General features: G+C 40.6%; 1 protein-coding gene and 1 long non-coding RNA gene across 3 annotated transcripts; both read right to left on the reverse strand.

The window, feature by feature from the left end:
• Positions 1-669: 669 nt before the first annotated feature.
• Positions 670-1,750, reverse strand: LOC115056061 (uncharacterized). Its single transcript, XR_003841758.1, has 3 exons — positions 1,711-1,750; positions 1,553-1,622; positions 670-1,268 (listed from the first exon to the last, which is right to left on the reverse strand). It is a non-coding gene; the product is annotated as an uncharacterized LOC115056061 (long non-coding RNA).
• Positions 1,751-2,656: 906 nt separating this feature from the next.
• On the reverse strand, positions 2,657-7,690 carry LOC115055278 (calcium/calmodulin-dependent protein kinase type II-like). 2 transcript variants are annotated; one of them, XM_029520976.1, is made up of 10 exons: positions 7,182-7,690; positions 6,868-6,993; positions 6,596-6,692; positions 5,952-6,037; positions 5,778-5,861; positions 5,319-5,380; positions 5,141-5,224; positions 4,577-4,631; positions 4,096-4,284; positions 2,657-4,002 (listed from the first exon to the last, which is right to left on the reverse strand). In XM_029520976.1, the coding sequence occupies exons 2-10, from the start codon at positions 6,982-6,984 to the stop codon at positions 3,052-3,054; spliced, it is 1,725 nt and encodes a 574-aa protein (XP_029376836.1). In that variant the 5' UTR covers positions 6,985-6,993; positions 7,182-7,690; the 3' UTR covers positions 2,657-3,051. The 2 variants fall into 2 exon arrangements, with proteins under 2 accessions (XP_029376836.1, XP_029376844.1); XM_029520984.1 differs by lacking the exon at positions 7,182-7,690 and having other exon boundaries at positions 6,868-7,043.
• Between the last annotated feature and the right edge of the window lie 7,876 nt (positions 7,691-15,566).

The following is a 15,566-nucleotide window of genomic DNA, read 5'->3' on the forward strand; positions in this document are numbered from 1 at the left end:
ATTAAAGCATTCACTGACTGCAACATTTAAATGAATATAACAGTTTATTTTAATAGTGAACATTAAACAGAACTGAGCAGTTTGTGTTCTTTTATCACTTTTTCTATCTTCCTGTCTTTTTGTCATGTTCTCCAACTCTTCAACAGCCCATCTCAGTTAGTTACTCTTCTTTATATATCTGAGAAGGTAGCTGGTTGAAAATGATCATCATGGTCTCAGATATGAGCATCAAACTGTCAGTTTTCAAAGAAAATTTGTAAATATAAATATCTTATGTCATTTTTTGATTTGTAGTAGTGAGATGGAGTGAAGTTCAGTATTTTATACATAAATATAGCTAAATCTTTGAATATTCCCATTTTGTTGACTTTAAATCAGTTCAACATTCACTGACACAAACAGGATGAAGGCTGTTGGTTACGTTACCTGATGGTCGAACTGATCTTCATGCAGCTGATGAGTGAAGGTGAACTTTAACTGCAGCTTCCATGAAAAAACATAAAGACAATATATACATGTATATCCACAGAAGTCCACTGTGAGTCTTCGTCCCTCCACAGTCCACAGGGACAAACTGACAGTGAAATAATAATAATGTTAACACTCACCGGCCTCAGCCTTCAGTTTCCCTGCTTCTGCTCCGACAGCTTCAAAATGGAGGCTGAACTCTGAACACTTTTCCTCTCAGCTGCTGCGGTTACTGGAAGTCAGGTGGTCCCATCTGAGTGTGTGTGTGTGTGTTCCGTCTGTTGTGTGTGTTTCCTCTGTTATGAGTGTAACCGGATTCCACTGGATGCGGAATGTCTCCAGAACTCCTCCGTACTCTCACCGATAAATATAAAGAGAACCAGATGATATTTATTGGGTCAAATCAGTAATTTATCATCCCTCCACTTACTCCTGCTTTGGTATTCCACGCTGCATCCTTTTTATGGGTGTCTTTACCGGATGTGGCGGATGATGGATTATTCTGTGATTTGGTCTCCTCGTCCATGGAGTCAACGGGATGACCTGTTGATTTCAGGTCTGTCCCCGTCCAGGTGTGTTTTGTTTTTGAAAATACACTTAGTATTATTTTCCGTCCCGCTCGACCTGTTCTGAGAGTCTGTTATGGGCCGTTTTCCGGCATCCGGAAATATTCGGACTCTACGTATCTGTTACTCTGCTGATCTGCTGCGGAGGGCTGCTGGATGCAGAAGCTGTTCCGGAGCTGTGACGCAGCGGAATTGGGGGTTGAATCTTTGGAGCTGACGGCTCCTTCAAACAATCTACCCCACGAAACAAAACATTATTGATTCAGTCTGGTCAGCAGAATATAACCTGATGAAATCAGCAACATTAAACTGATGTTTCTACATGAATGCATCACTGATTCTAAAACCATAAACTGAACATGAATCCAGCACTCAGCGTTACAGCAGCACACCTCTGTTACTGTGGAGCTGTGTCTCTTTTCTACTTTATTATAGATGACAGAAAAAAAAACTCCAGATAAGAAGCAGCTGTACTGAACACATTTTACCTCACTATCATATGAGGAAATATCACAAACCAGATGTGGAGATCAGATGAACTTCTCATATGACGTAGGATGGTATGAAGTGGACGGTCCGAGTGTGGATCTGTGTGGATCACTCCGCAATGATTTTCTATGAAAAATGTTATTATGTCTGTTTTAGTGTAAATGTAGAAAACAGGACGTTGGCTTACTGTGAAGTGTCTCCTGCTGATTCACGAGCGTCACGATCGGACAGCTGATCGGCGGACGAGCCGACTTCCGGTCCTCTGAGGTCCACAATAAAAGACGAAGTGCAGAGAAATGAACTCATCTGTAGATACCGAGGAGACAGAACTTCTCAACTCTCCGACAGAGAAGAGACAGAGAATGCTGCTGTCGCGCCTTTAAACTGGAAAATAGTGAGAGGACACCTGTTGTGTGATTCTTTATACGGAGCGGTGAAATGGTCTGTAGACGTCAAATATATAATCGAAACATGCAAACCAGAGAGTGTTCAAGGAACTGTGGTTTTAAACCCAACGACTAACTTTTCATTACCGGAGAAGCCGGAGCCCACCGTTTCTTACATTTCAATGTTAGTAAAGATTTACTTTGCATTTGTGCCGTAAAATGTTTCTTTTTGTTGCTACGGTTTTGTGTCCTTAACACCGATTAAACAAGGACTTTGCGTGTGTCATCTTTATCATATCTACTATAAATAAGAAAAAAGGCAAGTTGCAGAGCGGTGTGAGGGTCCGTTCATCACTGCTTACAGCTTAAATTGAACCTTTTCCCGTTCTGTCAGCAAACATTGAAGGAGATGTTGATTCTGTGATGTCACAAAGGTTTAATGACATCAGAGATCCAAGACTCCTCCCACAGAAGGAAAGGAATGACTCCATGTTGATATCAGCATGAGCACCATGATGCTCACTGCTTTGTTCTCATATCAAGCACGGGTGTTTTGGCAATGTTCAATTTCTTCCCTTTTTCACAGGGAGAACATACAAGCAGCACAGAAGTGCAAAGCTCTGGAATAAATCCTATTTTAGCAACTCTCCCTTTTTTCAGAGGCACGTAAGGCTGTTTGAATCAACAGAGATGATACAAATCCATGTTAAACATGACAACCTTTTCTCTTTCTCTTTGATTCCACATTCTTTATTGACAAAGCTCTCTGCACGGTTACAATTACAGTTTTAATAAGACTGTATTAGCTGTTTATTGTTTTGCTAAAGTGAAATTTGCTGCACTATTACAAATGAGGCTTGACTAACCTTGAATACATTTGAAGCTGAAACATTGTCTGCAGCGTTTCACCATATGATTGCAGACAAGGATGCAAAGTGGACAGTCACTGGATGTTTAAGAGGAAACTTTTTTACAAATGGAAAAAAAAGCTTGTATTTGATTGGGTGATTTGCGTTTGATATACAGCGAACCACACCCAGATATTAAACATTGTGCAACAGTGTAATGCAGTGTACCAACATAATACAAATATCCCACTTGGTGCACCTACACTGGAACCAATGAAGTCACATTTTTGTATTTCATTTCAAGGAACCTTTAGGTTGCACTAACTCCATGTTGCTCCATCCCTCATCTCCTTCAGACCCTTTTGAAGGGAGAGATGAGATGATGTCTTTGAGCTCATTTAGGACTCCCTGCAAGTCGTCTGCTGCCTGCCTGACGGATTGAACAAATCTCATGATCTCAGATTTGACTTGGGTAGCATTTCTGGAAGACTGGCCCTGTTCCTGTGACGTGTGTGAGTTGTGCTCTTGCATCACTGAGCTGGTGGATATGTTGTCACCAGCCTCAGAAGCTGCGCCCTCACCTGCTGCCTGTGCCTGTTTAATGTGGTGTATCTCTCTGGCATCCATCGCAATAAAAAAGATATCTACTGCAATAAATAATCCTGAAAACACACCTGTTGCTACCTCTGCCACGCGTACCACCCTGGATGCCTGAGCTGCGATCCTTCCCACGTTTATAACTCTGATTAGTCGAGTCAATTCAGAAAGGCCGGCTAGACCTCTTCCTACCCTTCCAGCCTTTGCCAGGTCATGTGTGCTGAACTGGTTATTCTCAGTGTGCAGTGTGTCAGTTGAGCCATATCTGCTCCTGATGTTGTGCAAACTGTGGCCAATCTCCTGTAACCAGGTCACCACTAATTTAGTTTTATGTTCAAAGTATTTGATGATACTTCGAACAGCTTTGCGATCAGATGCCTGGTTGACCATATTTGTTACATTGGAGGCACCAGCAGTGAGCCCACCAAGTGCACCAACACCCACTCCAACCCCGGTGACAATAAGAGAGGCTCCGAAAGTGAAGGGGGTCAGTATGAGGCCCACTATGGATGTAATCCCTCCCACCGCTCCAATCACTCCTCCAGTCAGACTGCCGATGGTCGTGCCTTGATGGACACGCTCCAAACTGTCAGCCACTTCTCTGAGCTTAACCAGCTTGATTTGGAGATCGTCCACAGTTGTTTTGCACTGAAAAAAAAGCATAGACATTTTAAGTGGAGTGCTTGCTGTCAAAATCCATTTTCAGAAGTTACATAAATAATCTGTAGTCCATCACGATACCTTGTTTGTGAGACAGTTTATGATGAAGGGACGCTCGATGATCTCACTGGCTGTCGGCCTTGATTGAGGGTCAGTATTGAATATGTCAATAACAAGTTGACAGAGCTCTGGTGAGAACGTTTCTGGGAGACGTGGGTGAGGACCATGGATGAGCTTTGGCATTAGCTTGATTGTGGTCTCTGCTGTGAACTGAAACCACATAAATATAATAAAATACTTAACTCATCATAAAGTAAGTGAAATGAAATCATGACATTTTTTTCTATTTCAGGAAGTCATACTATGAACTCCAAAGCCTGAAGAGGCCTGTTTTCTGAAAACAAAAAAATTCAACGAGCCAAAGCAGCATATTTACTCGTGATTGACTGAAATATTTTTTATTTCATATTGATATATACATGAAATAGTCAAATAACTAAAATTAATATTTTGATACATTTTCCATTTCGGAGTCAATAAATTAAAATTTTTGGTAACTCACCGCTGGTTTTTGAGTACAAATTTCATAGATGATGCATGCCAATGACCAAATGTCACTGTAAATAAAGTATCAGTATTAGTATTAATATTGGCATTATATTGTTAGCAGCATAATTAGATGAGCCTAATGAACCAGTTAATACATAAGACAAAAGGATCCTTAGCAATAAAGCAATCATAGTTGATTAGGGCTTCTATTTGTATGCGTGGGAAACTTGTCAGGTTAAAATTACTTTTAAATACATTTTTTGAAAATAATTTCCTGTAAATGCTTTCACAGCTCTCTACACTACTTTTAAAATGATGTTGAAAAATGTGATGCAGTCCCTGAAATTAGTTTGAAGTTTGAACAGTTTGATTTTCCGTATAGATCAGAGATTATGTTAACAGCTGATTAAATAACTGACATGATATTATTTTCTGTGCTGTCTTACATTTAGTAAAATCAAATGTAATTTTTTTCGCTGCCTTATTTCCACAGTAATGAAAAAGTTGTGTTATCAAAGCTGCAGTATGAGATGTTACAGAACTAGCTGCAAACAGGCGGCTTGACACAAATTTATACCTTTTAGCATCAAACGTCCCTTTTGTGAAGAGTTCTGGTGGCAGATATGACATTTCCTGCAGACTGGCATCGGTGGTTTTTGAACTGGGTGATTAAAAATAAGTACATAAAGTAAAGGAATAATTCCAATACAAAAGAAGAATGAAATGCTAATATGTATGTAATATAATGTTTATACTTTTCAAAGACTTTTCCAAAATCGCCCAAGCACACAGATCCAAATTCAGTGAGGAAGATGTTCTATCAAAGAGAAGAGACAGGAAGCACAAATCAAGTGATCTGATTGGCTAATGAGAGCAACCTGCAGCTCTGATATGAAATTACTTTTCACACACCTGTATCACTCCATGACTGACAAGTAACATAAAAAAAAACAACAAACTAGCTAGCAGTCATTTAGCAAAACATGGAAGACTAAGATGAAAAAAAAAAGGACTAATTCAAACAACGGATCTATTCTGTGATATAAGTTCCTTCCATGGCCGGTCATAGGCTATTGCTTACTATGATAGCTTTCATGATACACTATTACAAAATCAAATATTACATTCTTAATAATAAATAAATAAATAAATATAATTGTTCATCAGTAAGTTCTGTGAAAATACAATGTTTTTATAATGTGGACATTCTGTACCTCCGGTTTCAGACATTTGTGCAGCAAGCCTTTTTCATGAATGTATCTTAAAGCTATACAGATCTCAGCAATCCAGCTCAGTACCTAGAAAAGACAGTTGAGGAATAATCCGTTGGAGTGGGATGGAGTAAAGTTTGCTGAAATGTGTTTTGTGTTTTTGTGTGTGCGCTGTACCTCAGACTCTTCACTCTTCTCTTTGACCTTTATGGCAAGGTCCCCCCCTTGACAGTAGTCCATCACTATGTAGTAAATGTTATTCTCTTCATGACAAAAAGAAAAAGATCTGTTAGCATTTGAAACATATCAACTTTGAGATGTTAGCACTTTCTTCTACCTGTGGTTCAAGTCGGGAAGACAATTTGGCCCGTGGATTATTGGTTGGATTATTCAGAATTTTTCCAATCCAATCCCAATTTTTTTAAACTGACAAATAAAATTGATTAAAAAATCCTCTTCTTAATTCCTGATGTCCGTTTCTGACAACATCATTTTGTGGTCTGGACCAATGAGCTGTCCACCATCACAGAGCTGAGTAGCTTTAAAATCTAACCTTACCTTTTTTAAGTTTATAAAGATTTAAACTTTTGATCACAAATGGCATAGCAGTCACTCATTGATCTCTAAATACAAATTATTGAAAGCATCACCAAATGCTGAAATAATGACTCTCTAAAATAAAATTGTGCTTTGAAATATAATTTGTTGCATTAGTCTCAGAATTGATCCTAGTTGTGTCAAAGCAGAGGTTTCTGTTAATCTTGAGTTCTAATGTTTAACATAATGGACATTAAACTTGATGCAGGTTTGTCGAAGCTTACCTCTGACAGAGTTCTTGAAACTCACAATATGAGGATGACTTGCTTCCTTCAGTATTTCCATTTCATTGGTTAATGCTGAAACAGCTTCTCTGGGCATCTGTTAAAATCATCACTTGCATAAGGAAAGCAGCGCTTGACTTGAGATGGAGAGGTTCAGGCGGTATGTCTGAGATCGTACTCAACAAACCTCATCCTGAATGTAACACTGAGACACAGATTCTAACTTTTCATGCAGTATGTTTCAGACTGTAAAACACTGAAGGCCTGCTCACCTTTTCTAAATCGATCTTTTTTAAGAGATACGTGTCATCTTCCTTTGTGACAATAAAAGCATTTTTTGTTTCTCTCTGAATCTTATAGTTCTTCAGGGTGCTCTGGCTTACCCCCATCCTTATTTCCTGAGAACACAGACATTATCAAATCAACACAAATGTCTTTATTTTATACAGTTTTATACAGTATACAGTTTATTTTATACAGTACAGAGTATACAGTATTGTGTTAAAGAAGTCCACTGTGAGTCTTCGTCCCTCCACAGTCCACAGGGACAAACTGACAGTGAAATAATAATAATGTTAACACTCACCGGCCTCAGCCTTCAGTTTCCCTGCTTCTGCTCCGACAGCTTCAAAATGGAGGCTGAACTCTGAACACTTTTCCTCTCAGCTGCTGAGTTGGAAAGTGCATGGCCCTGTATGGGTTATGGTTAGGGTGTGTATGTGTGTTTCCTCTGATCTGGGTGTTACTGTGTCTCATGTCTTCATTTTTTGACATGTAAGAGGAAGAGGAATAGAGGAAGGAAGAGACTCGATAAACTGATAAAGAAGGCCAGCTCTGTCTTGGGTTGCCCCTTTGAATCAGTGCAGGTGGTGGGAGAGAGGAGGATGATAGCGAAGCTATCATCAATGATGGACAATGCCTCACACCCCACGCAGGGCACCATCAGTGCACTGTGCAGCTCCTTCAGTCACAGACTGCTTCACCCCATGTGTGTGAAGGAGAGATATCATAGGTCCTTCCTTCCTGCTGCTGTCACACTGTGTCACACCAGGACTGACCCCCCCTGTAGACCACGCACACTAAGAGTAATACTGTGCCACATTCTTCTAACTACCCAGGTGCAACTGCAGCTATCTGTAGCACTACTTGCTATTGTGTGTTTGTTTGTTTCTCACTGCTGTAACAATTTAATTTCTCCATTGTGGGACAATAAAGGAAAATCTAATCTAACTCTTTGAAGTTGACGGTGGGTCCAAACCCAAGGAATGATTTAAAATGATGTAGCAGGAAGACACAGCCTCACTGAGTCGCCATTTCAACTTGTGTCCAAAGTGTGGACTATAGTGTGAAAAAGTGTGAATCTATATACAGTTGTTAAACCTGACTGATAGGCTGAGTAATAAACAGACTTGTAATAAACAATCTACGCCATGCTCAGTGCCCCCCTTCCTTTTGTTGGAAACATGAAACAATCAGCCAATCAAAATATTATTGGGAAACAAGCAGCATTTGGTTGCTGAGGAAGTTGATGTGTTGAGATGTTGAGTGGCAGCAGTGAAAGAAAGACAGAGCTACTGATAGTGAGCTTTTAGATAAAATTAATAATTTGTGCAGCACCTCATTGTGAAATCCAATTGGTTTAGAAATATTTGTAGATAGCTGTCAAAAGGCTGCCAGAGGCGTTGATTGCTATTTAATATCATTGGTTGTAAATCACTGTTTTTGAAATTCAGTATTTTATATTTTTCAAAACAATAACATTTTTCTGAGGACATTTGTATTTCTTGTGTTGTAATTTTTCTGTTGCTAAAGTTAATATTAAAACTGTGAAGAATATGCAGCCAGAGTAAATAACACAAATTGGTCATTTGTGTTTATGTCTAGGTTGATTGGGCATCGATCCATTAGTAATGCCTCGGGGCTCAGATAGAGAGAGAGTCTCAGTGGAGAGAGAAGGAGTGTGTGAGCAGTAAATATGGCTGGAGAGTCACGTGAGTGACGTCTTTCATGGCCAAGATGACGACGGAGTGACATCGACTACGCCCCCGTCGGAGCCAAGATGGCAACTGGTCGCCGCGTGTGAATGTGTGTGAAGGGAAGAAGACGAAGGAAAAAGATGCGACATCACCACAGTTGATTATTACAATATCACTAAACAACAGCTGAGCCGGCGAAAGGAGTTCACAGGTGGGGTATTGGTCCTTTAACTAGTGATACTGGTCAATCACTGATCACGGTGATGGCCAGCACGTAGCACCAATCAATTTTACAATTTATGGGATTTAAGGGAAATAAAACAAAGCAAACAAACGGATAGAAGTGAATCCCAAATAAACAAAATACACGGTAAAACAAAATATTATGTGCGCTATTCTAACTGTCTCTTCCCAGACCGATCCTCTTACTTTGGTTGCTCTGCTCCTCCAGAGTGAGGGAGTTAAAGAGAGATCCGCTCAGTGTGTCCGCGACGCGTTCTTCAGCTTGGTCCAGCTGTTTGTGCTGTGGAGCTGTCAGATAACAGTGACGTGATGAATCCCTCGGCGGCAGGGGGAAAGACCAATTGTTTTTTGTTAGCTTCAGATGACAAAGTCGGCGGTCCGCACTGAGTTTAAGGAAGAAAGGAAAAGCAAACAAAAAGAGAATTAAATAGTCTGCGTTCGTCCGGCAAGTTGAAGACTGTGACCTAGGATTTTGTGGTGTCAGGATCCAAATGTTTAGTATTGCTCCCTTCGGTGATCCAGTTGGGACGAAAGCTGGGACAGCTCTCTACTGCAACAGGGGCACAGGGAAAAAGCGAAGATGGAGAGCTGCGGAGCATCTATATTACCTGTGTGACATCACACCTGATGACCTGATTGAGTATACCACCACTTGTGAGGAACACATTCAGATCTTACAGCAGGTATTTACTCGCCTTGCAAGTGCATCACTCACCTTTAATTTGGCTAAATGTGAATTCTGAAAGGCTACAGTCACATCCTTAGGAAGGCAGGTGGGGTAGGGCCAAGTAAGGCCGATGGAAGCAAAAGTTTCTGCCATTTCAGAGTTCCCCGTGCCCTCCACAAGGAGAGCCCCGCGCCGGTTTTAGGAATGGCTGGTTATTACCGAAGCTTTTGCCGTAACTTCTCCACCGTGACCCGTCCATTAACCAACTTGCTCAGTCCAAAGGTTGATTTTCTATGGTCTCCAGAATGCCAACGTGCCTTTGAAAGTGTAAAATCACTCCTGCCATTCTCCTGTGCTCGCCGCTCCCGATCTCTCTCGCCCTTTAAACTAGATGTTGATGCCGGTGCCGTTGGGGCCGGTGTTGTGCTGTTGCAAGAAGATGCTAAAGGGTTGTCCATCTACTATCTTACTTCTCTCGAAAATTTAACACGCATCAAGTCAACTACTTCACCATTGAGCAGGAAACCTCAGGTCTCAGGATGATGCAGAAAAACTACTCCATACATTTGTAACTTTTAGGCTGGACTACTGTAACTCATTACTATCTGGATGTCCAAACAAATCTCTGAAAGACCTTCAGTTGATTCAGAACGCTGCTGCACGAATATTAACAGGAACTAGGAAAAGAGATCACATCTCTCCTGTTAGCTGCTCTTCATTGGAATTTAAAATCCTTCTTTTAACGTATAAAGCTCTTAATGGCCAAGCTCCATCGTATCTCAGAGAGCTCATACTTCCTTACTGTCCTAGAAGGCCACTCTGCTCTCTAGATGGAGGTTTACTTGTGGTTCCTAGAGTCTCCAAGAGTAAATCTGGAGGCAGATGGTTCAGTTATCAGGCTCCTCTTCTATGGAACCAACTCCCAGCATCGGTCCGGGGGGCGGACTCTTTAGTAACTTTCAAGACCAGGCTTAAAACTTTCCTGTATGACAGAGCGTACAGTTAAAAAGTCCTCTACTCTTTAGGTATGCTGCTATAGGCCTAGGCTGCTGGGGGAAGGACTGAGCTTCTCTCTCTCTCTCTCTCTCTCTCTCTCTCTCTCTCTCTCTCTCTGTCTGTCTCTCTCTCTCTCTCTCTCTGTCTCTCTCTCTCTCTCCCTGTCACCCTCTCTCCCCCTCTCCCTCTTTCTCTTTCTCTCTCCCTCCGTCTCGCTCGCCCTCCTTTCCTCCCTCCTTGCATGCGCTGATAAGAACCATCCTTCTTAAAAAAAAACACAGTTTCACCCAGTTTTAAGCATGTGTACTGCATTTACTAACCATGTTCTGCCAAAGTGGCAGTTTGTGGTTCTTAAAAACCCAATTTAGCAGACCTTGAAATAGTTGATGTGGATGGTGGAAAGATTTATACTTGATGGAACCTTGGAAGTAGAGGCCAGGTTTAATTTAGTTATTGACTGTCTGTTCTGTTAATTGTATCCACTGGGCTTCTGTACTTTAGGTTTATGAGTGCTGTTTTTGTGTATTTTGGTTTGTAGCTAGTTGTAGCCAGTATTTATTTTCCTTTTGTTCCCTTGGTTTATTTTTGTTTGTCTGTTAACCAATTTCCAATTTGAGTCAATAAACAACATCATACCCACTAACACCTGGGTTCTTTGTGTTACTTCACTTTCCCCTGAGAGCTGGGTTGCAACACTGATCAAATCACTTCCCTCTTTACTGCCTTCAGACTCTCAAAACTCCTCACTTTCCTGTTTTTGTGGTTTCACTGTAGAAAAAAAGAAAGAATCAGTAGAACTGAGACAATGTTTTCAGGAGACACAGACTTGATTAAATGTATTAAATCAGGGTATTCATGGATAAAGATGATAAGCAATAAAAATATTTTCTGAGGGAATCTTTCCGTTCATCTTTGATCTCAAACAATGTGTGAACATTGTTTGAGACATTGAACAGTCACAGTGTGGATAAAAACCATCAAACTGCTTTTGCTGAACAAAACTGGTCACATTAAAGTGCTGCCTTTATTCCTCATTCTTTTTGTTTGCATTGAAGGAAAAATTAACTAAGTCAAACGGAGTCCAGAGGCTTCTTAGCCAATCAACTAGGTCTGAGGACACTCCAACAATGAACTTGGCTACAATCAATCTGCTGCTGAAAGTAACATGAAAATCAAGGTCAACAAGCACAATGTGATCACAGTGATCCTGTTGATCAGTAATTTATAGATTCTCACCTGCTGGACTCACTTCAGGTCGATTTACAGGCACTTTCCAGCTTTGTGTGTTCAGGAAACTTGTTTAACCTGAGGAAAAGTCATAGTTCAAGCTGGACCTGTTTTCTTCCTCAAAATAGGAATCAATCAGGTGATGACCATCTGTCCAACAGATAGAGAGAACTCAGTTCTTCATCATCTGTAAACAGGCAGTTTGGATCAGAGATCATTGTTTTCTTCGTCTGTCAGGGATCACACTGAAAATCTGAAGTTCACATTGAACCATTTGATTAAATATACATCAAGATTCATGGGCAAATACTTTTTCTTTGCTATATTTACTTTCCTAAATTTAAGACTCAGGAGAAAGCAGGATAACAAGTCCAGGTGTCCATATGGACTGTGTGAGGCTTCGTCTGCTACACTGTAAAGAAAAATTTCTGTGACATTCACACGCCCTTCAACTGGACCCTGGTGTTACGGTGGTGTTGAAAAGAGGACCCAAATGCAGGAGCCAGACTGGGTGCAGAGGTGAAGATAGTACTTTAATAGCAACACAGAGAGGCAGGCAAGCAGACCAAACAGAACACATACGCTGAGGGACCATGAACATAACCAAGAGACAAAATGTGAACAAGGGGCACAGAGAGACACTGGCCAAAGGACGGGCAGGCAGGCAGGCAGGCAGGCAGGCAGGCAGGCAGGGAGGGAGACACAGGCAGTGAGACAGAGAGACAACATCACCAAATGGACAAGGATCTGACGAGGACTGACCAGAAGACAGGACTTAAATACAGTGACTAGACAAGACAAAGGTGAACCACTTTAGGGCAGGGAACACAATCAACAGGGGAGAACAACCAGGAAGTAAAGCAATGGTCGACACAACAGAACCCAGACTTCAAAATAAAACACGAAGTGACACAGACTGAACACACTAGACAGAACTGTAAAGATGACAAAACCACGAGACTCAAACCTTGAACAGCGAAACTAAAACCAGACCAAAACGCAAACCCCAACAGTGAAACCAAAACCATGATATCTGGAAATAAAACTCATTTCAAAATGGTCACCATTTCCTCTGTTCATGTCAACAAGTCGCTGCCAGCATCTACCAAGAACAGTATCCTCTGGTGTTTGACTGGAAGTGAAGAAACTTACAACGTCCAGGTATCATGAGATCCTGATTCATCAAACGACGCAAAATGTGTCAGCTGCATATGTCACTGACATTGATGTTATACTTTTTGCGTGATGGTTGATGAACAAAACAGGAGGAAATGGACAAACTTTTTTTTTTTTTATTAGAAACAAACACACTTTCAGCATCATCTGTAAGATTTATTGACCTAAAGGTTGTGAAACTGTCAGTGAAACTCAATTTATCTTTATTTTTGGAATGTCCCTTCCTTGCTCTGTAGTTAGAAGATGAAGCGTCCCCTACCTTTTCTAATGTGGTACATTTAAAGTATCATGTGCAGCGATGTACCACATTTCCGATAAATTCCTCCAACACAAACAATAAAAAAGGCTCAGAACTGAAACTTGGCTCCCATTAATTATATTAAACAGCCATTCAATAGATTTGGTTTATTTGTGAACTTCACAAGTCCTCTTGGCAGTCCCTGCAGGTTAGACTCCCATGTTCCGAAATGCAGGAAGTACTATCTCAGCAAATGTTGAAGGCTTTTGATGCCTGGAGCTTTGCTGGTGTAGTCGTGATTGGTAGTAGAATTCTCACCTGCCACGTGGGAGGCTAGTGTTTGATTCCCGGCCACTTTTTGCCCCATTCCAAATCTTACACAGTGTTACTTGGAATATGCAAGACATGTAAAACACAGCTGCTGTACATGAAAAGCAGGATTGCACAGATCACATATTTCAGAAGGCTATCTAAATTACAATTAATTTCCATTAATTTACATTACAATTACATATTAATTACATATTAAAGTCCAAATGTTAGGACCTTGACCTGTGTGGGAACACACAAACCTGTCCACCACACTGAGTTAAGACATCGAAAAAAGATAAATCAGGCTTCCTCCAAAACATGGGTTGATAGAATATGTGTTTTTAATAAAGCAATCACTAGTCACAGTGTTTTTGTGTCAGTGACCTCAGAGCTGGGAGGATGTCATCCAGATGACTGACTCCTGAAAAATATCCACACACAGATACAAGGAGACACATACAAAAACACAAGTGTGAGTGAAAAATTAAATACTATGCCATTGTTTGCGAACAAAAATGTACACAGTTGAGTTGCATTGTTCATGCATTGTTCCATATTACATTCTCCTGTGGGGCCTAGCAGGTTTTGAGCATGTCTTTTGGCCATTTGGAGGGGCATCAGAGCTCTTGGTCTATTGAGGAAACTGCATGAACAATTACATGATGACTGAAATGGGATCAGTGACATGATAACTTATTAAATCACAAGTGCACTAATGGATTTTCAAAAACATCACAGATTTCACTTCACACATTTAGAGTCATTTAGAGCCTTCCTCTCCTCTCACGAATCTCGTCATATAGGTAGACTTTTGTTATTATCAGCCAGTGACTGGGGAAGAGGGGTGGCACTGCCTAGTTAACTACTCTGGGGCCTACAAGCAGGAAATGTGGCAACTAAGGAACTTAAGTAAGGGACGTGTCCTTGCAAAAAAGGAACTGAAATAAGGGGTGTGTTCCTGAAATTGAGGAACTGAAATAAGGGACGTGTTCCTGCAAATGAGGAACTGAAGTATGGGATGTGTTCTGTCAGTAGAGCTCCTCTGTGTAATAACAGTACAGCACCATGGTTAGAATGACATGATGTACCATTCTTACCCAAAGTCTGTGAAATGTGGAAGGGCGGGAAGAATTCTTCATGCTGCTTCATTTTATCGATAATACTGAAAAACAAGAGCAGAGAATGGGATTATTATAATCTGACTCGTCTCAATTTTCCTGAACAATGTGTGTGAGTTTCATGTATGTGAACCTGTCACTGTCAGCATCTCCAACCAGATCACAGAGGCCAGCAGTTTGTCCACTTGAGGAAGCCATTCTGGTCACCTGATTCACCACCTGCTCAGGAGAAGCCCTGCTATCTGACACCAAAGCACAACACAACTGTTTCAAAGACCGACTGAACTTCCAGTGTGATCGCAACAAGTGGTATGTGGTGTAAGTCATATCACGATTATGACCATATTGTATTATCATATCAATATCATCATATTAATTGATTAAACAGTATTTCTTAAATGAGGCACAGAGAAAATAAATTGTCCTTGATTATTCAGCAGTTAAACACTCTGGTAATTTGTACAAAGCAATTTGTTGAAAAGATTGTTTCAACACTTGTGCAGAAATACCCACCAGTTCGTCTCAAACCAGCTGCATGGGGTTCAGGTCTGGATTCTGTTTCCTCCTGTGAAGCCTCTGACTGGTTCTAATCTCTTTATCTTATGTTGTATGAGGATGTCAGGACCAGCCAGTCTGGTCTTCCTTTGTTCCAACAGTCTTTGTCAGTCACTGACATCTGGAATGGTGCTCCATTCTAGAGTCCCCTAGTGGGCCAACTAACCTGAGCCAATTTGTAACAATACCAATCTAGTGAAAAGATTTAATCATCAGAAACATAAAATGTACAGATAATGCATTAAACTTAATTATCCCTTCTTTAGTTTCGTCTTCAGTATAGTTTACTTTAGTGTGAACAAATAAAGGCTTCCCTGTAACTTGCCTTGTTTATTTACCCCCGGGAAAAAAAACAAAAACAAAAAACACACTGTGTGGCTGTAATTATCTTCACTATGTTGTCTGATACCAGCAGGTTTCATTTTTATATCTGAGCCAAAGTTTATAATTTTTAAATTAATTT

The sequence above is a fragment of the Echeneis naucrates genome, chromosome 2, assembly GCF_900963305.1.
Source record: "Echeneis naucrates chromosome 2, fEcheNa1.1, whole genome shotgun sequence".
Classification (NCBI taxonomy): Eukaryota; Metazoa; Chordata; class Actinopteri; order Carangiformes; family Echeneidae; genus Echeneis; species Echeneis naucrates.

Coding starts and splice junctions, on each gene's coding strand:
- LOC115055278 (XM_029520976.1), bottom strand. CDS start 6,984: ATGGGGGTAAGCCAGAGCACCCTGAAGAACTATAAGATTCAGAGAGAA. Junction 6,693..6,867: donor AAAAGATCGATTTAGAAAAG/GTGAGCAGGCCT, acceptor TGATTTTAACAG/ATGCCCAGAGAAGCTGTTTC. Junction 4,632..5,140: donor GGGACGTTTGATGCTAAAAG/GTATAAATTTGT, acceptor CTTTATTTACAG/TGACATTTGGTCATTGGCAT.